Below are 21,445 nucleotides of genomic sequence, written 5' to 3'. Positions count from 1 at the left end.
TGAGGAATTTGAAGTGTCTTGAACAAATGTCACATTTAATTATTCCAACCTTGCTTGGGAATAATTGATAATAACATGATTTCTGACCTGAAAATCATACTCCCAGTTCTTAGCCACTAAGTCTGGTTATGTGATACACAGGAGATGTTCCATTGCCAGATGAGGTAGAAAGCACAGAATACCAGTGTAATGGGATTAAACCTACTGCTTAAGGCAGTAATATACATTTGGGAAAGGGGGAGGCTTTTCTTTACATGTAGCGGACTTGTAACTTGTTTATTTTTCTTTTTATCTTCTTAAAGGTTTGGCATAGAAATGGTGCCTCTTGTTCAAAATGAGCAAGACGGTCTAGAACTCAGTGAAGAATCTGATCCGACTGCTCTAGAAGGATTCCAGTGGGAAGGGATTTCCTTAGTGTCTGGCTCAGCTAGAAAGCGTAGCTTTTCTGAAAGCAGTGTCATTGCAGACAGAAATCCTTCTGCTTATAGCTTTTTCAGTGAACAAGCCAAAATTAAAGAAAGTGGGCAAAGGCAAGTAATTGCAGCCAGCCACCCACATCATATAACATCTGGATATGAGGCAAGCACTGACATTGAGGCTGATCAGAAAGAGGGGACACCATCTCTTGCTTTGTCACCTTTTATGTCTGAAAGGACAGAGGCTAGCAGAAGAAGTCACAGCCTACAGGCCACCTCTGAGATCACAGGCCATGCAGAACAAGACCAGGAAAGCCCAGAGAAGAGAACACCTCTCCTTGAAAAACAAAATGTATTAGAGATCTCAGAAGAAAATCGCCCAGCTTCGAATAGTGCTTCACTTTTTGCAGTGTCTAATAACATAGATGCAGCTACAGACAGTAGTTGCACATCTGGGACTGAACAGAATGACAGCCAAGGAATTGGAAAGAAGCGAAGAGCAACTGGAGTAAGTGTGCAATTCTATCAAGCTTTGATGTGCTGAAGAGGTTTTTTTCTCTGTCAATGGTCATTCAGCTTTGGAATAATCTGTGCTGGGAGGACTTTCCCCATCTGATAGTCTTGTACATTGATAACATCAAGTTCGTTTTTTGTTTGACTTAATTTTCTTTAAATTTCTGCTTTCATAGTGCAGGACTTTTGATAGTTTTTTGTAATTGTAGGAATGATTAATGCTCTTTATTTGATTTGGTACTTGGCATACTCTGTTGATAAACAAGAGCTGTTAAAGTATTTCTGTGGAAGTACTAGGTTTTGTAGCAAGAGTCTTGGTGTTTCACAGCACAATTTAAATGGAAGGTAGCCTGTTGCAGAAATTTGTTTTCCTTAGATGTTTCTGGTTTTATGGTTAGGCAAGGAAATAAAAACATTTTTAAAAAATTACACACCTAAAATTATATTCTTAAATCTCAGTTTTTTTCAGAGTCCGGTCTTAGGCTTATCCAAAGATTAAAAAAAAATAATCTTGATCAATTTCACAAAATGGTTTTGCAGAAAGCAATAATTCTAATTCCTCACTGTTTAATCCTCTACACCTTCAACTAAAACTGTAAAGCAGAAACTCTGATTCAAGTGCAATCTTAAACACCTGAGCAAGAAGAAGGCTGTTTGCTTATTTAATATTTCTTCTTAGTTGAGATGAAAACATGGCACTCTGTTGTTCTTCGTCTTTTGAGAGCACAGCAAATGATGAGTTATGCAAGAATGTGCAAGCAAATGATGGATTCTTCTCTGTGCCTACAATAATGATTGAAAGAATGACGGATGTTTGGCTTCTTGATTTAGACAAAATTATTCTTGTTACTTTTTAATAGATGATTTTATTTGCAGGAGGGATCTTCTCCTGAAATCCCTAGTCTAGAAAGAAAGAATAAGAGAAGAAAAATCAAAGGTAAAAAAGGTGGGTGAATATCATACATATGTGCATGTGGTGTTGAGGCTATAAACACCTAGTAGTATTTTGACTTGGCTGAAGTAGTAGTTCCTTAATGTGCTGCTTCTTGGGCTTTACTGAAGTTTGTAGCGTGGGCTGCTCACTAATCTGCAACACATTCTTCTCCGAAGACCTTTATCTTAATTTGTCCTAAGTTATTTCTAAGAGAAGGGTATGTGCATCCTTTCTGCCTGCAGTTCATATTCTTGATTGTACAGATGGGACCTTTGCTTTCCCCCTCTACAGGGTAGTGAGGTTTGTTGCCTCTTTGGATGGAAGTTCTTAAGGGAGAAGTCCTCGCTTAACTTCCTTCTAATTTGCCATGCAGCTTTCCCTTTCTAAATCTGGGTGGTCTCACCAGAAAAATTGTACTCTGTTTAATTTGGTCTCTGTTCTATTTTTGACATCTCTGACAATACTTTTTACTTTTTTAATGTCCTTAGTGGAAATGAGTGTGGAATGTCTCTCTCCTTCATGCTCCTGACCAAAGAAAACTCTTATTCTGGCATTAGACAGATATTTTTCAAATGTGCCTAAAACACCTCATCACCATGTCTCAAAATGAATCATCCAACCATCGTGTTTTAGGCAGAATATTTTCTTTGATAACTAAACTGTTGATGGGAGCTTTGAGCTCTGAAGATGGCTTTCGTACCATTTATCTTTTTTTCATTATTTATATTAACAGTTGTTTGTAATATAGGGCAATAATATGACTCTTCTGTGGCAATGAATATTTCACTACTTGAAAAGGTGGGGGTTTTTTCAGCCTCTTTCTTTAATGACCAGTGTCTGTTATAGACACTAACACAAGAATACATTCTACTTAGTAAAATCTCTTTCCCATTTCTTTGCTTTAATGTGATTGTTATTGTAGTAAATTTGCTGAAGGAAGCTATAACCTGAGCGCAGTTAAGCAGTGCCCAAATGGAAATTTGTTTGGACAATCTCTGCAATGCCAGAAGTCTCTAGGATATATAGGAAGATCTTTTACTGAGTACAGTGGTCAGAGACTCGTTCTCAAGAGATGGCAAACACCAGTCCCATGGCCCAAAATCATCTTGAGTAGTAAACTCTTTTTTTTTAATCATTGAGTTCCTTTTCTCTGAAACAGCTTTTCCTTGGCTTTTGCATTCACTGAATAATTTAAATATTGTTTAGCTTAAATTTGCCTTTGCCTTTTTTATTACATTAATGGCAGGTGTGTATTTATACTTCTTGTACACATGTTCTTCAAGAAAAGTTATTTGTGGAAGATAATTACTTTGTTTATTTAACTATATCAGTGCTGGCAAAGCTGTGATGGAATTAATTACTTGAGTCAAGGTTTAGATTCCTTAAAGAAGAATACTGGACTTTGCCCTTCATCCATGTAGATGTGGCTAGTCCTGTCCATCAATACTCCTTTTTAGCTTGTATAATGATCGCTGCTTGAATGCTTGACCTCATTTATGGGATTTTTCCATTCTGAGGTGGTGCTATTTGTTGTGAGATCACAAGTAAGGTATCTTAATGTATTGTTCAGTGCAATCAGACTCTACATTTTGTTTCTTTTTCAGAACGTTCTCAGGTAGACCAGTTGTTGGCTATTTCTCTGAGGGAAGAAGAGTTAAGCAGGTCCCTGCAGAATGTGGACAGCAGCCTCTTGCAGGCAAGGGCTGCCCTGAGGGCTGCCTATGTTGAGGTTCAACGGTTCCTTGTGTTAAAGCAACAGGTAACAGTGGGCTTTGGAAACTGTCTGACCTAGAACTTAGCAGCATGAAGAACTGCCTGTGAAATCAGTGGGACTGATATAAGCCACAACTGTTTTGCAGATAACTATGGAAATGAGTACACTGAGAAGTCAGAGAATCCAGGTCTTGCAGGGACTACAAGGTACAGGATACCATAGAGCTACAACAGTGAAATGCTTACTCTCATGTTCTTTGAACTCAGAATCTTTTAAAAACTGTGTTTAACTTGAATCTGCTCGTTTAAGCTGCAATAAAATGGTAGATTTTCAAAATGAGGCCTTTATTGTCAAGGGTGAACTGTCAGTTTTGATAGTTCCCTCTAGTGTCATTTTTTCAAATTTTTCTCTTCCTTGACTCTGTGTCCACAAGAAATGAGCTCCTGGCACCACTAAATTTTATTGTCAAATATAAATATTTTTGTTCTGTTATTTATTTACTTATTTGTTTCTTTCTTTAACGTATCTCTTCTTTTGCCATTAGAAACATATGAACCTTCTGAACTCTCAGAGCAACTTTCCTGCAGTGCCCTAACTGAGAGACAAAACAGCAAATCTCAGATGGTAGCTGCCTCAATTCCTTCAGGCTCTCTCCTGCCCGTTTTGGACACTATATCTTCCTCTGTACCTCCTCGAGGAGCTGCTGTTCCTGTAACTGTGCCATCACCATTCCAGTCTTCTAGCAGTACACCTTCCGATACTCCTGACTCCTCAGTGCAAGTTAAACGAGAACCTGTGTCTCCAAAAGGCACAGAACTAAATGTGAATTCTGTACTCCAGAGCTCTCCATGTCCTCCACAAACAGAAGAGGTGGAACAGAATGATGGTAATTGTCATTTCGCTTTAAGATAATTAGCTTGAAGAAAATAAGGAAATTATTTTTTCCCCAAAAAGAATGTAAATTGTGCCTCAACCTCTAGTCTGTCAGGCAGGGGTGAACACTCATTAACTTGTGTAGGACTTTCTAGTTCTGCTTTGAAAATAGAACAATTATGAATTTGAAGGTTACATCCTCTTAGAATAATTTAGTTAACTAACAAAACCCAAAACCGACACAATCAACAAACCTGAGAATCTCCTCTATCATTTTTGTCTTCTACTCTGCATCATTTAATGAGCACTGGTAGCAGAATGTCTGCCTACAAAGTGAAAAAAGGTGCCTGAAAACATTTTTTTAAAAGTTATGGACAGCTACATTGAGATAATTTTGTGTTCTTCTTGGGCTCTGCTAGATAAGCACGAAGAGTATAATTTGTAATATTAGAAGTAACAATCCATCTTCTACTAATTGGCTGTCACTGTTCACTCTTGTGAGGGGCATGGGAGGGCTAGCAATGAAGATAGGGGCTTACTTTTATCAGAGGAGAAACTGCTGAATTAATTGAACTGCTAATGGGAGAGCTCTTGCCTCAGCAAAGTGAGATCTTAATGACTACAGCTGAAATAGCCAACTCTTTATTTAGACAGTTTAAAGCCCATAAAACTTGTGCACTGTGGTCAAAGGCTTGGATACTATTGGTAGTTTCCTCTGTAATTTGCTACTGTGACTAAGGTAAAAACTGAAGATTAAAAGCTTATCCCATACTTTCTTAAGAGCCTGTGGAGTCAAGCAGGGTGACTCTAATGACAGTTGTCTGCCATAACAATGTCACTTACCCAGACCTTTAACTTAGATAATTTGAGAAAAAACATTCATAAGATTGATCCTAGTTTAAGATAGCCAACACAATTTTTTCCCCTCCAACTAAAGTACAAAATACTATGGAATAAGTCATGTTCTACCTTTTCAGTTTAAGTGGCTGGTTGCTATTATTTTTCTATTATAAAGTGACCAAGTTACTTCCTTCCCCTTTCCAGTGAGAAATGAGTGGCACATGATATTAGAGGCGTATTCAGAATTTAAGGTTTTGTGTGCCTTCTTCCCAGTATAACTCAACACCGTAACTCATTCAAACTTCATCTGATTATTTGTTTTTTCCATACAGAGGTTTTTCTGTCAGGTTTTGCAGTTGTGCATGGCAGTAACATGTACAGGGAAAAACTTCTCTCTCTCTTCTTCTCTAAATGCAACATATCCTATGCTGTCAGCAAGTTCTAGTTTTATCTTGGAATTCCCCATCTGAGGAAGGCGTGGGTGAGAGGTGTTCTCATTTTAGCGGTTTCTAGTTGGATGCGTAATTCCAAAGCATCTCATTTGTCCTGTGATGTGTAATGTGCTTTTGGCCAAGCATTAGTGTAGGTTTAATTTGCTGGCTTCTGAGAGGCTGGAAGAGGGAAGTGTTTCAGATACTGCCAACTTCCCATTTGCGTTGCATGATCCTGTCCCAGAAATGCAGTGAACTTGAAACATCCTGTTCTGGATTGTAGTTACTGCAAATGTAACTGGGGAATTTTAGGGTGTGGGAAACAGCTGTGAGATGCTGCCCTTAGCCTGTCTCAGCTGAGAGGTTGGATCATTTTGTTCATATTAATTCAATCATAATTAAATGATGGGGAGAGTGTGTTGATCCCATTGCATAGTCCACCACAGATGAGCTAACTAAACTAAAGTAACTAAATAAAGCGTACCCTCATGGCTTACAGTGCTGCTATTCCCAGGATAAGGGTACAGTGCTGCAGAGGGGGTTGTGCATAACTGTCTACCTTAAATTAGGTCCAAGTAACTTGGTAGAAATAACTGTATATATTAGCTGTAATAATTCACATGGGTTGAGCACAAGATTTTCAAACTGTCGCTGAACAGCTGAGTCATACTTGGCATGCATTGATTAATATAATTTCTACAGAAGTCATGACAGCTGGTAAGGGTGTACACAGACAGGGGTGGTAGCATCTGAAGTCAACAATGTAGGACTCACCAAAGATTGTCAGAACTTTAAAAGCATATAGCCAGCTAGCAGCTTGAATAATTGCCCCATCCCCTTATTTCTATGTACATGGATGAACTATTTTATTCCCCAGTTATGTTTTTTAAAGGCTGAATAGCTGACTGAATAGCAGATCTACATGTGCACATAGTTTTTAACATGTAGGAATATGTACTTTACATGCACAATTAAGTGAAAACAGAAAATACAGGGAGGGACACTTTGCATAAATAGTTACTGCTGTACAGATTGAATGTAACACTAGGCTGTTTTCTTTAGAAGAGACCAACCAGAAAGCTTCAGTATATCCAGTTATCACTGCAACCATATCCCTAGCAGGGCTGGCAGCTTGTTTCCAACACAGTGATCAAGATGTCCACGAGCCTGCTGCAGACAAGGAACAGTCTGGACTTCCTGAGAACTCTTCTTCTCATTCAGTGTCTGTTTTCAGCAAGACAGAAGCAAATGATACAGCTGCTGAAAGATCTTTACTGGATCAGTGTAGCACTTCTCTTTCAAAGCATTCGGTCCTTCTAGAAGTGCCAATGGATAAAACTCCCAAATTGTCAGCAGAACTGTCTGAGCAACACTTGACAATGGCTGCAGTCCCAGCAGAGAAAGGGAATAGAAGGAGGAGAAAGTTAAGGAAGAAGAAAACTCTGAGGGCAGCCCATGTGCCGGACAACAGTGATACAGAGCAGGATATGATTGACTTCAAGCCTCTCCGGAAAGTCAAGGGTGGAAAGGTTGCTAAAGGAGAAAAGGTTACTCCTCCAAGAGAGGAGGGTGAAGTTACTGCTCAAGCAGCAAGAAACAAAGATGAGAATGACAGTGATGCTTCTCTGGAACTAGTGGAAGTTTCAGCACCTCAGTGTGAGGTGGTTGATGTTGGTTCATCAGCGTCAGGAGATGAGGAACCAGACAGTCCATCAAAGAGGGATTCATGCAACTCTGTGGATCAAGCAGTCCTAGAGGCATCTTGTTCTGGGTATGATGAAGTGAGCTCCACCAGTGAGATTGACACGAATCATAGGAATGATGGGAAAAAAAGGTGAGATTATTGTAGACCTCTGTAAAGTAAAATTATTAATATTACATAGTATTCATAAGAGGCCTCTCTTTTTTTCTTTTTTTTTCCTTTTTTTTATATTTTTCCATTTGCAAAGTCTTACGTTAGTGACTTCAGGAGTGAAAGGAAAAAATAAAAGGAAAAATAAAAACTGACTTGGCTTTTTTGGTCAACAAGTGAATGTGTCTTGTTACCTACTAATTTCACTTAATACAAGAACTGGGCTGCCCTGTTTGGTTTTGAGCTTATCTGTCACAGTGTATTTTCTACTAAGTGCGGAGTCTTGTGTTTTGGAGTATTACTTACCCCAGTCTTTTGTCTGAAAATGAACATGCAAAGTCCAATTTCACTACTATTTATTTTTGTCTTACAGTGTGGCTGAGACACAGACTTCCATATCATTCCTAAGAGGATCAAAGAACTCCTCAGGTATATCTTTTAAGCTTTCCTTCCAGTGGTTTGTATGTAGTATCTTTCAGGACATTGAGTTAAGTCTTGATCAGCCTGCTTCCATGGGAGAATTTTGCCCGGAAGATAAAAGCTTGCACTCAAAACTAAAGTGGGAAGTGACACATACTTGTATCATCTTGCATCGAGTGCCTTGTGTCTTGACTCCTCCACATCCTCCTTCCCCTCCCACGTGAACACTATTGTTCCACAGTCTCTGTAGAGCTCTAGGACAAACAATAATACAATCTCTTTTTAATTTTAAAGATAGTTCTGAACTTAGTCATATGAAGGTCTTTTTAGCACCTTATATTGCCCTCTGTCACATTCACAGTCCTGCTGGAATCCGCAATGAAATTTGGCTTAAAGGTGCTGAACCCATGAAATAGTTCTGCTGATTGGCAGTACAAACTACAGCAGTGTGTTTTCTTGACTGTGTTCCCGTAGTCAAAAGTACATGTCTCTGTCCTACAGAGGTGTCTTCGGAGCCAGGTGAGGATGAAGAACCTACTGAGGGAACCTTTGAGGGACACGTGGCTGCAGTGAATGCTATTCAGATTTTTGGGAATTTGTTGTATACCTGCTCAGCAGACAAAACAGTTTGTGCCTACAATCTCGTAGTAAGTAGGGCTGTGGGAGTGGTGTTACATTAATTGCAATCACAAGGTTATCTTTTGTAATGCCTTACTGTGTAGTAAAGGAAGCAGCTGCTTTTTCAAGCCCCTTATTATTTTATGCTATTCTTTTCTTCAAACCTCTCTTCTCCATCTCTTCAACTCCTTCTTCCTGTGAGAGAGACAAGGGGAGATAGATTGCCACATGTATCCTGATTTTTTTTTTTAGCAAAAAAAAATTTGTTCTGTTAGGTGCATATTCCAAGAGGTATTATGTGCCTTTATGCTGACAGACTCTATACTTTCCTTTTTAGAGTAGGAAGTGTGTGGCCATCTTTGAAGGACATACTTCAAAAGTGAACTGCCTTCTGGTCACTCAGACAAATGGGAAGAATGCTGCCCTCTACACTGGCTCAAGCGACCACACTATCAACTGTTACAATATCAAGGTACTCAAACTCTGTATTGATTTATTTACATATGCTGCATTTTATGCAAGCATTTCTTCACAAATATAAATTTTAAAAGCCTTTTAAACCCATATGATCTGGACACGAACACCAGTTCATATCTCTTGAGAGAAGAGCAGGAAAAAAAAACCGACTCAACAAAGAAAACCAGCAAACCATTAATTGATTTACTACCCTAATCTTTTGAATAGCTTGTCAGTAGAGTTTTTGCCAGAACAGCATGGTATAATCCCAAGTGTTGGGAACACCAAAGTGCAGGATAGCTGTTTGGCCATGAATCTTACTTTTCTTCCTGCATTTTTTAACTTCATTGCTTATGGAAGGCACTGCTCTCTGCTGTGGCTTTAGAGCAGCCATGGAGAGAACAGGAATCTCTAATGCTGAGGGTATGTGAAAGAGCAGACTGAGGCTTCCTGAAGTTGGATATTTGAGGCTAAATGATAAAAAGACTTACCCAACCTGTTACTTGAAGGACTAGAAAGCAAGTATCTGCTTCAAGAAGCAAACTGCCAGAAATATTAAACCCATAAATTCCCTGTGGGGAACTTAATGGGGAATCCTCAACCATGTACCGGATGGTTTTCATATGTGTGTGTACATATATATATACAGTCAGTAGTCTAAATTTCTATACACATTAAAGGTTGTGACTAGAACAAAGTGTTTAGGGTTATAACTGGTTGCTGAACTACAGTCAAGCCTTAGAGATGGTCCTGATTAAAATGAGGATCAAACTGCCATGTGACACCAGACTCTCAGATGTTTTTCTCCAGTTCTGTTGGTTTAAAAAGTGAAAATCATCATTCATTTCAGTTTTTCTTTCTTTAATTGTTTTCAGTTAATGAAAATCTCTAAGTACTTCTTTCCATTGCTAGACCAAAGAGTGCGTGGAACAGTTTAAATTGGAAGATCGAGTGCTCTGTTTACACAGTAGATGGCGGATCCTTTATGCAGGTCTTGCAAATGGCACAGTGGTTACTTTCAACATAAAGGTAAGTTTGTTATATATAGGCACCTGAAAGCCTGTTGTGATGCTTTTTATTTCCTCTGTGTTTCTTTCCATTCCTTATCTACAATAGTAAATGTATTTGTAATGAACACATTTTGGTATAAATGGTCGCTGTTGGCCCCTTTTTGTTGTTTATTTTGTCCATGCATGAATCTGTCCCATCTGCCTGTCTCTTTGTTTACCTTTCTTTTAGGTGCTGTGTTACATTTTTCCTTAAGGTTCCTCCTGGTCTACATTACATAAGGAGCTTTTTCTTTGATTTGGAAACTTAATTTTTAAGATGCAATTCTTACCACCGCTATTTTGTGTGTTACTAAACTGAAATCAGATGCCGTAACAAGCACAACACAAAAAGACTCAATGGTCTAGTGTCATAGCAAAATTTTAATTCTTTCAATTTCTTTCTTCCCCCACCAGAATAATAAACAGGTTGATACCTTTGAATGCCATGGCCCTAGAGCAGTGAGCTGTTTAGCCACAGCTCAGGAAGGAGCACGCAGGTTGTTGGTAGTGGGCTCCTATGACTGCACCATCAGCGTGCGAGACGCGCGGAACGGGCTGCTTCTCAGAACCCTGGAAGGTCACAGCAAGACTATTCTCTGCATGAAGGCAAGTGTCTCTGAAAACACATTTTGGTATAAAAATCAGGAATGCTTAAAATTATGAGCAGATTGTGATAGGAAATGGAGAATTTCTCTATTTTAAATTATAAAAACTGAGCAATTTTGTAGAGAAATTGTCTCTGTTTGCCTGCCGTATCTCATGTCCTCAGCTGCCACATCTGTGTGTTTTGAACACTTCAGGAATTGTGATTCCATCACTTCCTTGGGCAGCCTGTTCCAATGCCTGATCATCCTTTCAGTAAAGAAACATTTCCTAATACCCATTCTAAACTTCCCTTTGTGCAAGTTGAGGCTATTTCCTCTTTTCTTGTCACTTGTTAAGGGTTAGGAGCATAATTTTTCTTACATGAGCAGCATGTAAGTATGCAGCATATCCAAAATTTCCAGGAAACATTGGGCTTTACTGTGCATGTGCTTACTTTTTCCTTCATACTCTTGATTGATTTTAAGGCTCTCAAATTTAGGAAATATTACAGTATAACTTTAAACTGAACAGTGTCTTAATATTTTGCTTGCCCATTTCCATATCTGTTACAAAATATAAAACTTTTTCGTTTTTTTTGGTAAGGTTGTGAATGATCTGGTTTTCAGTGGCTCCAGCGATCAGTCTGTCCATGCCCACAACATTCATGTAAGTTTCGTATAGAATGATGGAATGGCTTTTGCTAGTAAGGCACTGAATTCCTACGCTATAAAGTCAGTATTTCCAGAATATTTGACTGACTGGTGGGGCTGATTGCTTCCAGCAAAGGAAGTCTCATGATTTTGTGAATATGACTATGCACTATAGGTAACTCTGAAGGCATGAAGAGGCTACATAAACCTGCTGGTTCTTGTCACATGATATGCAATGCCTTTTTATCCGGCCATCTTGCTTTTGCAAATATAACTACAAGCATGCTGATACGATGGAAAGGGTTCAAAGAAAAGCCATGTGAGATATTCTGGTGGGGAAGAAGTTTCTTTATAAGTGGAAGAACTTGAGGAACACTTGTGTTCCAAGCTAGATTGTTCAAAAGCATCATGAATGCTTTGTCTCTAGCTTACCATTCTCTCCCTCTTTTATACCATCTTCCCTTAGTCCTAGCAGAAGCATTCATGTAGCTATGCAATAAGTTAGATTAAGAAACTTATCAGAGGAGAATTTTGGTTGACATAAAAGGAGTATATTTCTCTGTGTTTAGCTGAATTTGCTAACTGATCCTTGTGGTTACATAAATACTGCTAATGCTAATAGCATGGTACTAGTTTCAGGATGGGTGGGAATATATAACTAATGATGGAAACAGAATCAATTAGGTTGGAAAAGACCTCTGAGATCATAGAGAACAGTGACCAAACACCACCATATCAATACCATGGCATTGTCAGCATCCAATCTTTCCCTAAATGCTTCCAGGGATAGTGATTCCAACACTTCCCAGGGCAGCCCATTTGAAAATTTAATCACCTTTTTTGGTGAAGAATTTCTTCCTAGTGTCCAACCACCCTGGCGCAGCTTGAGCCCATTTCCTCTTGTCCTGTTGCTGGTTGCATGGGAGAAGGAGCTGACCCCTCTCTGGCCACATTCTCCTTTCAGGGAGTTGTGTAGAGAGTGATAAGGTCCCCCTAAGCCTCCTCCTGTCCAGGTTAAACAGCCCTAGCTCCTTCAGCTGCTTTTCATTACACTTGTGCTCCAGGACCCTTCACCAGCTTCTTTCCCTTCTTTGGACTCACTCCAGCACCTCAATGTCCTTCCTGAACTGAGGGGCCCAAAACTGCACACAGCGCTCGAGATGTGGCCTCACCAGTGCCGAGTACAGGGGAAGAATCACTTCCCTGGTCCTGCTGGCCATGCTATTCCTAGTACAAGCCAGGATACCATTGGCTTTTTGGCTACCTGGACACACTGGTGGCTCGTGTTCAGAAGCAGAAGAAGAGAAGAAAGAGAACTTTACACAGACCCATGCATTTCTGTTGTAGTGGAATGGCTCTGTGTTAGGATGGGCAAACAAAAAGATAAGTAGTATTTGATCATAATATCTAAGTGCCTTCACAGGGAATAGAATTCTAATAAAGGGTGTTTCCATTTTTGCATAGTGAGCATTGAAGCTAGCTACCCTATACATAGGGGTTAGGTAAAACCATTTTGTACTTTTATTTAAGAGCAACCAAACCAAACACCTATTTACCTTTGCTTTTTCTTGATGCAGACTGGAGAGCTGGTACGGATCTATAAGGGCCATAACCATGCAGTAACGGTTGTGAACATTCTTGGGAAAGTCATGGTGACAGCATGTCTGGATAAATTTGTTCGTGTTTATGAACTACAGGTAAGAAAATAGGTGGTTACTAATGACATTTCTCTAATATGTGTTAATTAATAATTTTGAAGTCAAATAGAAGTCATCCTTGTACTTTCTGGTCTCTAGCCCATCTCTTTTTTTCCTGTCACTCAGTAGATATAGTTATCTCACCAGTCAAAATACAGGAGTTTTAAAGAACATAACCTAAAACATTTTTTAGAACTTAGGTTATTCCAAGACAATGACAGCTCAGAAAACTGGGAAAATGTTAGCTTTGTCTGCTGAAAGAACAAGTGCTTAGCTGGACAAAAAGACTCCCAGAAGCAATGTAAGCAAAAGTGAGCTTTCAAGGTGATTATAAAGTTTGGAATCCACCATAGCGGTTTAGTTGCTACCAAGGAAACTGCTCTTGCATTATCATTTACGTGTCTGTGAAAAATGGCTCTTGAAAAATATCGTGCTGTTAAATGTCTGTTTCTGTTTCTTTCAAGTCACACGACCGCTTGCAAGTCTATGGAGGCCACACAGATATGATCATGTGTATGACCATCCATAAGAGCATGGTAACTCCCTTCTTTTCACTGTTCTTAAAGACAAGGTAGTAATTGCCACAGGTGCATACAAGACAGTTTAATTTCTTCAGATAAAGAAATCAGCCTGCTGCTTGGCTGCATTTCCAAGTTGTTCTCTGTCAAAAAGATCAAGTGGCTATAACAGCTTTATATTTATGTAATATTATTGTCTGGGGAAAAAATCACTGTTCAGCTTACTGCAGTCTTAAAACAATAGTTCTTTTTGCTGTTATGATTACAGTGAAAACACTAGAAATAGTAAAGTACTTCTGCTTTTTCAAATGTCAGTCCTGTTTGACTTTTACTCAAGGGAATCTCTCAGATGCTGGGGAAAAACTTCACCCACAGCCAAACCTCTGCAGCCTTTGACAGAAGATAAACAAAGGTGTGCAGTTGATTCAGATGTACAGGTTTCTTCATGCATCTGCCCTGCAAGATAAATTTCAGAAGCACTTCTGGATAAATACTTCCTAAAATAGTCTTTAAAAGCACTTACTTGTCTGCATGTCTAGAAATTTGTTTGCAAATTTCTTTGAGACTGTAAAATGAAAGGTATAGTAGTGATCTGTAATAACAGAAAAGTTAAATCCAAAGGAACAGATTTCCTACTAATTGGAAAACATTCTGCCCAAGCATCACATCTCATGTGAGTCCAGCCTTGAGCTGTGCCCCAGCAGTGGTCTGTTGTGGACATTTTCAAATCGAAGAAGGGTTCAGATGAGAAGTTTAGTGATGAGTGAAAGGATTTGCATCAGTCTTTCTGAAATTCTGATGTTCTTTCACACGCTTCTTCTCCATCCTTTTTTGATACACATAGACCTGGTTAGGTCCTGGAAATAGATTCAACTTGACATTTACACCTACATATTTTTTAACTGTAGTGGATGGCACTGTAATTTAAACTTTTCTGAACTGTTACACACACGACACTATCAACAATAGAGGTTACCGAAGCATTTCTTATTTGTGTGTAGGTTTTTGTGAACTATAAATGCAGATATTATAAGAATTTGGTTATATCTATTTTTAAATATAGAAGCCTTGCATGCTGATATTTCATTGTTTTTACCTACACTGAAATCTCCTTCAAAATTTTACTTATTTTTTTCTTTTATTCCCAGCTTGTTTATCCATAAATGTTTCTTTTACAGATCTACACCGGATGCTATGATGGCAGTGTCAGAGCTGTGAGGCTTAATCTGATGCAAAATTATCGATGCTGGGTAATTAGCAAATTGTTTTTGCCTTCATTATTGAATTTTCTGGGATGGTCTCTAGTCACTTAGTCTTGGTTAGCTTGTCCTTAGATTATTCTTTTTTTTTTTATGTGTGTATGTACTTTTAAAGTATACATCACTTAGGTATTTATCACTAGTTTAATTTTTTTTATTGTCTTTGCTGTGTATATATATATGTGTGTGTGTGCTTTGGGGCAAGTTGTTGTGTAAATTACTGTTCTTTATGGCTGTTTTTAGACATGTAACTGTTTAATACCAAAAACTTTGGTTGAGTGACATAGAAAAGCTGATTTACTGTGCTAAATAAGTTTAATAAATTCCAAATTACTTTGTCACAGGTAAGCTTAAATCTCGTAAAGTCTTATTTCCTCTCTTCCTCCTGCCATTCCAGGTGATAGTCTAGGCTTGGCTAAAGGCAGGAAAAATTTCTGTAATTAAAATAATAGAGACCATGGAAAATGGAAATGTAATAAGATAAAAAACTTACAGGAGCTGGCAGGCTTGCTTACAGTTTTGGAAGAATATTGTGAAATTGCAGGAAGAAAAGCATTAGCAAAAATTGTATTTCCCTGGCTTATTCCGGTGTGTTTTTTCTCCCAGTGGCATGGATGTTCACTGATCTTTGGAGTTGTGGACCATCTGAAACAACACCTGCTAACTGACCACACAAATCCAAATTTTCAGACCCTGAAATGTCGTTGGAAGAACTGTGATGCTTTCTTTACTTCTAGGAAAGGTTCCAAGCAGGTATGTGGTTGAAATAACATGATTGTATTTGGTGATATGAAGTACTTTATATCACCACAATGGTGGGACTTGATCCTATTTCCCTTAAAAAGGGTTAAATTTTTCTAGCCTTGGCAAGCTTAAGTGCATGTGGTCACAGTCATCCAAGGCTAACAGGGTTCAGTTCAGCCTGTGTCAGATGAACAGTGCAGCTATGGTAATTTGACATATGGTCAATTTAAAACAGTTTGATCCTAAACTATTACATGGAAATGGTAGAATTCTTAAAATACAAATTCTACTCAAGATATTAGGAAGTTTTTGAAGGAAAAATATCTTTATAAGATGAACAAACATCTGCCTTGGAAACAGGTTTTTATCCTTTTAATTTTTATCCATTGCTATCTCTTTCATTGTTGTTTATTTTTCACATGAGATTGTTAGCAAAACCAATCTTTAAATAAGTAATGCATAAACTTCTGGATAAATGTTAGTTACCACACAAAGGGGAAAAATGAAGAAGGCATAAGAATTGGATGAAGTAATGTGGAAAGGATTGGGGGGGTGGGTGTAAGGAGGGCAGTTTCCTATAGACTGATTGGTAAAATCTACATTTTAGTCCTTGGCAATATAAACAGCCTTCCTTTGAATGCTTTCTAACATATGGGAAGGATGGAGGTTTCTTCAAGAATTAATGAACAGTAGAATCCTTTATTTCTCTTTAAGTGCTGGCTTTGGATATAATGTGTTTATTTAATTTGCTCTTCTAATCAAAAAGGAAACTGGCTTTTATTTGCCTTTAATGCTATGGTATGTGAAACACTTTATATATGTGATTTAATAGCTTGACAATGATAATACTTATCTTTTTAGAAGCTTTAAGCCAAACAAATGTATGTTATCTAGAATGTCACTTTCACTGACACTTCTAGAATATTTTGCAGTTTTTTGTGCTGGTTTTTTTTTTTTTTTTTTGTGATGCTCATAATGATTTTTTTTGAAATTGATTTCTCTGGTTCCTTTCTAGGATGCTGTAGGACACATTGAAAGACATGCTGAGGATGACAGCAGGATTGACTCATGAAGCTTTTCACCTCCCACATTGGGAAGTAATTTTGTATGTCAGAATTATTCCAAATAACATCTGTTTCTTACTCCAGTCTTTCCTCTTTCTTTTCCCACTTGGAATGCAAAAACTGAGTGGGGCTGAAATGCATTGCTGCGGAGACTGCAGGTTGTGTTGCACTCTGCAGAAATAAGGCTGGTAATTAAGACTTAGCCCAAGTTCTTGCAAGTTTTTAATTCATTGGTGGACAAGAATATTCCTTCCTCTTGTCTGCCTTGTTTCTTTGTTGTTTGTCTTTTTTCAAGTGGTTTTATTTGTTTTTTTAAGAAGCATAGTCTTAGGGAAGCCCAAAGGGGTGTTGAAAACTTAGATTACAATAGGTGCTGCTGTTTGCAAACTCAGCTGGAATCCTGTTATGTGTCTAAGACATGTCTGGTTTTGTTGTATCCAGTTTTATAGCTGATTTTAATAAAATTCTGCAAACCAGAATATCACAAATTCTAACAATGTAACCTGAATATCCAGTGTACCTTTTTACTTTCTTCATAAAAAGAAAAGTTATTTTATGGGGACTGGAATAAACTAATTTTTTAATGTTAATTGTAACTTATTTTTTATTCCTTGTGTAAAAATCGCTATAACTGGCACAATATATACAGTGATAGATATACCATACCTCTTGAGGTATTTTGTTTATTTTGAGGAAAGTGGTTATTTCTTGAGAGAGAGGCCAGTAGCAGCAAAACAGTCAGAAGAGTGGCTCTACTCACAGGCTTTGCAATCTTAGTCTTTTTCAGTATAGGTCATAATGTATAGGAAAGAAGTAAGTGGTATTTGTTTTTCTGTTAGTCAAAGAACAGCGTAACCACCCCTGCTGTCTTGATAAAACACCATAATTGGATTGCTGATTTTATGTAATCTTAGTGACTGAGCTTTGCAGTCCCATACTCTCTAGGCATAGCAAACCAAGAGAAATGCAAAGCCACTGTGTGTCTGAGTGTGTCCACTTCGGTGGTGTTTTGTTTCTGTTGTGAACTGGCTTAATTGGCTTGGGCTATATGAAGTTCACAAAAAATCAACTGGAAAGAATGGAGCAGGATTTTAAAGTCTAAAGTTCTCAAGCAGAAGCTGAGGATATGAAATGCGTATCACGTGTACAAGTCTTATTTCTCCGAATGCACGGAAAGTACCACAGAGAGGCCAGTGCAGAAGGGAAGATTGTTTCAGCTTGTCAGGGTTCCACTTCCCTGCAAGTGTCCCCTTGAGCGGGATGGCTTCACCTTGTGAAGTTTGGTGAAATGCCCTTCTGGCACTAGCCATCCTCTCTCCCTTAAAGACACTAATTTAGCAAAGAACCCTCTTAACATTGAGACTAATCTAGCAAGGAGCTTTGTGTTCACTTGTGCCTAGCTTGCTGCTCAGGATAAAATAAGCAGAGATTTTCCTAAGCTGTAAGTGAAGGTGAAGACAGCGAACTGAGCTCCCTACACACGAATCCAGTGCTTTTCAAAAAAACCTGAGTGGACTTTTAGTGGGTATCTTTTTCACAGCCACTTTCAGACTTGTCAACCACAGACCAAATAAGTTTTATAGCCTCATTCTTTGACTGTAAAGGAGCCTTTTTAGGCCAAGAAAGTGAATGATTCAGGAAATCCCATGGATGTTCCACTGCCATCAAATCAAGGAACTTCAGGGCCTTCTCTGGAGCACACTGGTTTTGTATTATCTTAGCAGACAAACAGAATTGCTCTGACTCTGATGAATATTTTTTGTGAGACAGGAGAAAAATATGATGCAGTAGCATCTTCCTTCAAAGACATGGGAATCTCTGAGATTCCAGTGCTTTTATGGTGATTGATTTTGTTTGTTTACTTTTTATTAAGCTGTTTGTGGATAGCAAAAAGCCCCAGTATGTGGCTCAGACCTCAGGCTGTTCTGAGGGTGGTGTTGTTTTGGGTTTTGGGGGATGTGTGTTTGTGGTTTTGGTGTTGGGCTTTTTTTAACTTTCTTTCTGTGGGCTGTGGATGAAGCAATTCAATAGAGAATCAAGTTTGGGGAAGTCTTTAAGCTGTGTAGATGTTTTATGAGGGACAGTGTAATGCTCTGAAGTCTGAGGGCATTTGTTTGGGTTTTCTCATGACCTAAAAGCAGAAGACCGCATAATACTTAAACCATTTCCAAAGGTTTTGATATTCAGGAGTTCTTCTGGGAGTTTTTTGAACCACAATGAGGGAGCATGTAAGTGTGGCATAAACAGCTGGGTGTCCTAAGCTGTCCTTCATGGACTGTGCTGCAAGTGAAGGTGTGGAGCTGTGTCTGGAGGACAAGCCTGTGGGGCAATAGTGGCATTCTGAAAAATGAGTGTGAGAGTAGATATTTTGTTACTTCTCCCTTGAGATTATTTCAGCTGTTTTCAGGAACATATAAAGATCTTTTTCACTAGATGTTGCAACAAACGGAGTTATTACACTTTATTTGCATTCCCATTTGCTTGTTGGGTTTATCTTTTCTAGTTGGTGGAAGCAGTCTTTTTTTTTTGTGTGTGTGTGGTCCATGATATTCCTTAACTGTCTTGAAAACAATCCTCCTGAAAAGTCTGGGCTTCTGAAGTCCAGCTTTAGCAGTGGTTTCTTTTGCTACTTTGTTGGTCATTTCGTATACGTTGTAAGAATCCTAAAATGGGAAAGAGGTGGGAAAATAGTAGAGCTGCGTGAGTGAAAAATTTTGCTTCATAAATCAGAAACAATTTTTTAAAATCCTCAGGGGTTCAGAGGAAAATGCTGTACTGTTTTGTCATAAGGACATCTTAAAAGGAATTGCTGTAAAGTTGTGCAGCTGTGGAAATCCCCCAGCTTCTCTGGAGTTCTATGGAGAGGTTTCCTTTTTGTTCAGCTGGAATTTGGTGCAGATTTCACAACTGGCCATTTACTTCTTCTGGAGACAACTGCAGAAGAGAGATGCCAAACTAATGTTTGGTATTCATTAATGAATTGGTATTCATTAAAGATCCTCTCTGAGCTTGCAAATTAGGGTTTTTACTCCTGATATACTTCTAGTAGAAGAATGTAGTAACTTTGGGAAGGTGGGCTGTTTGTAATATTTGCATGAAAAGCAATACTGCACATCTGAAGCCACTTTCAAGACTATTTAATTTTTATTTTGGTTTGGTTTTTTATGCAAGTAAAAAGTTGTGAGTGGAAGAGTGAGTAGAGTGAGGATTTATTTTGTGGTTAGCTGTGGATTTTTTTATTAGTCAGGTGTTTAAAAACAAGTTCTGGACTTGCTGTATGGCTAATTACATATGGCAGCCCTTTAGGGGCCTTTTGGGATTGGTCTAGATTAGTTTCTCCTTTCTCCTTCAAATTTCAGAGAAAGATAACAGCTGTCTGGCAGTGCAAAACACTGGCCTAATGCTGCTGCTGCTTCTGTATGTGGAAGGGGATGGAGGGAAAACTTCTGCATCTCTTGGTACAAAGATGCATTAAGTATCCAGGCTTCTGCTTACATTGTGTCACTTACATTTGAATTACAGACTTTAAACATATTACCAGCACATAAGTTGGCTTCTGCAAAATAGCAGGAGCTTGGCTGTGTGGAGTGTTTGAAGTAGTGCAGTTCTTAATGCACATTTTCAAACAGTACAATCAAACAGTACAATCAGCTGGATCAAGGTAAATGATAACTGCAAATTTGCAATAAATGGCAGAGAAAATGTGTTTGTTGGAAAAATACTTTTTCCTTAAGCTGAATTAAAACACAGGTACAGGTGAATCTTGGTTTTCAGGTTTGTATGGTACTATAATTCAAGCAGTCTAAGTTGTCCAGAGTTGCAGAATGTGTGAAGAAGGATAAGGAAATGGTTTCAGCTACTGTTTGTAAAATAATTAATCCTCAAAGAGCAAACTGTGTAGGTATATATTCTGTTATATGTGCCTGCCAGCTTCTCAGATTTAATTTTGCTGTAATGTTAAACAGTCTTTTCAAAGAATGGAAGTGGAATAAAATAACTTGATTGAATATTTAGTAATTTGAGCTGTGTAGAACATGTGCACAGATTGATCATTGTTTTCTTCTCTCACTTTGGTACAAAGCTGTGAGTGTAATAATGAAACTTTACATGGTAAAAGAAGAAATTTAAAAAAAATAAAGTTCTTTATATTGTTATCGTTTGTCTGTTTCTTCTTTGTTTTAAATAGAATGATTTTCATAGGACCTGGTAGAACTTGACTTTGTTCTGTTTTTTTTTCCTGTTCTGTTAGTACTGGATAAAGTCAGACAGGGCACTTTGAAGCTCCAGCACTGGCAGGATTGTTACAGGTGTGCAGGAAACCTCAGACCTAGGCATTTGGCAAAGTAATGAAACTGTCCTGTCCACCCAAGTGAAGCCTCCAGGCTGATGCTCTGCCTGTCTTGCTTCATGGCCCACTGCATGGGAAGCTCTCTAGAGCTTCTTGGTGGTTCATTCACCAGAACTATAAAGACCAGTTTTGAGTTGACTGATAGATTTTGTTTTGTCTCTGAAGATCCCAACTAAGAGCATCTCTGCCCTACTTGTATGAGAAATAATAGCTTTGTGGAGGTAAGGCATGGCTGGAAGCCAGGGCTCCAGGTGTTCCAGTCATCCTAAAATTTATTTGGGTTAAAAAACAGTTGAATTAAGAAGGAGAATAACTTTTCTTAAGATAAATTATAGGATTTTTTTCCTCTCTCAGAGTAAGTTACAGTGCAAGACAACACTAACAACTTCATAGTCAAAAGGTTTTCTGCTTCTTAGTGGCCTTTCAGTTAAATGTACTACTCACTGGAATAACTTTCAGAGGCT

The 21,445-nt window shown here is 38.4% G+C and overlaps 1 protein-coding gene across 5 annotated transcripts in view; it reads left to right on the top strand.

Moving 5' to 3' along the window:
• Positions 1-20,787, top strand: part of ZNF106 (zinc finger protein 106) — a 40,148-nt gene extending 19,361 nt beyond the window's left edge. For 3 of the 5 annotated variants that reach the window (XM_038136994.1, XM_038136995.1, XM_038136993.1), the window contains exons 6-22: positions 303-924; positions 1,806-1,875; positions 3,468-3,622; positions 3,723-3,783; positions 4,122-4,463; positions 6,784-7,555; positions 7,947-8,002; positions 8,495-8,640; positions 8,949-9,083; positions 9,980-10,096; positions 10,531-10,722; positions 11,305-11,367; positions 12,929-13,048; positions 13,513-13,584; positions 14,745-14,816; positions 15,432-15,578; positions 16,585-20,787. In XM_038136994.1, the coding sequence (XP_037992922.1) occupies positions 303-924; positions 1,806-1,875; positions 3,468-3,622; positions 3,723-3,783; positions 4,122-4,463; positions 6,784-7,555; positions 7,947-8,002; positions 8,495-8,640; positions 8,949-9,083; positions 9,980-10,096; positions 10,531-10,722; positions 11,305-11,367; positions 12,929-13,048; positions 13,513-13,584; positions 14,745-14,816; positions 15,432-15,578; positions 16,585-16,641 (3,199 nt within the window). In that variant the 3' untranslated portion in view covers positions 16,642-20,787. The remainder of the gene's footprint in view (positions 1-302; positions 925-1,805; positions 1,876-3,467; positions 3,623-3,722; positions 3,784-4,121; positions 4,464-6,783; positions 7,556-7,946; positions 8,003-8,494; positions 8,641-8,948; positions 9,084-9,979; positions 10,097-10,530; positions 10,723-11,304; positions 11,368-12,928; positions 13,049-13,512; positions 13,585-14,744; positions 14,817-15,431; positions 15,579-16,584) is intronic. The other 2 variants (XM_038136997.1, XM_038136996.1) reach the window with 2 other exon arrangements.
• The last annotated feature ends 658 nt before the right edge of the window (positions 20,788-21,445 follow it).

This window comes from Motacilla alba, chromosome 5, assembly GCF_015832195.1.
Source record: "Motacilla alba alba isolate MOTALB_02 chromosome 5, Motacilla_alba_V1.0_pri, whole genome shotgun sequence".
In the NCBI taxonomy this organism is placed as follows: Eukaryota; Metazoa; Chordata; class Aves; order Passeriformes; family Motacillidae; genus Motacilla; species Motacilla alba.
This window is presented reverse-complemented; position numbering and strand designations above follow the sequence as displayed.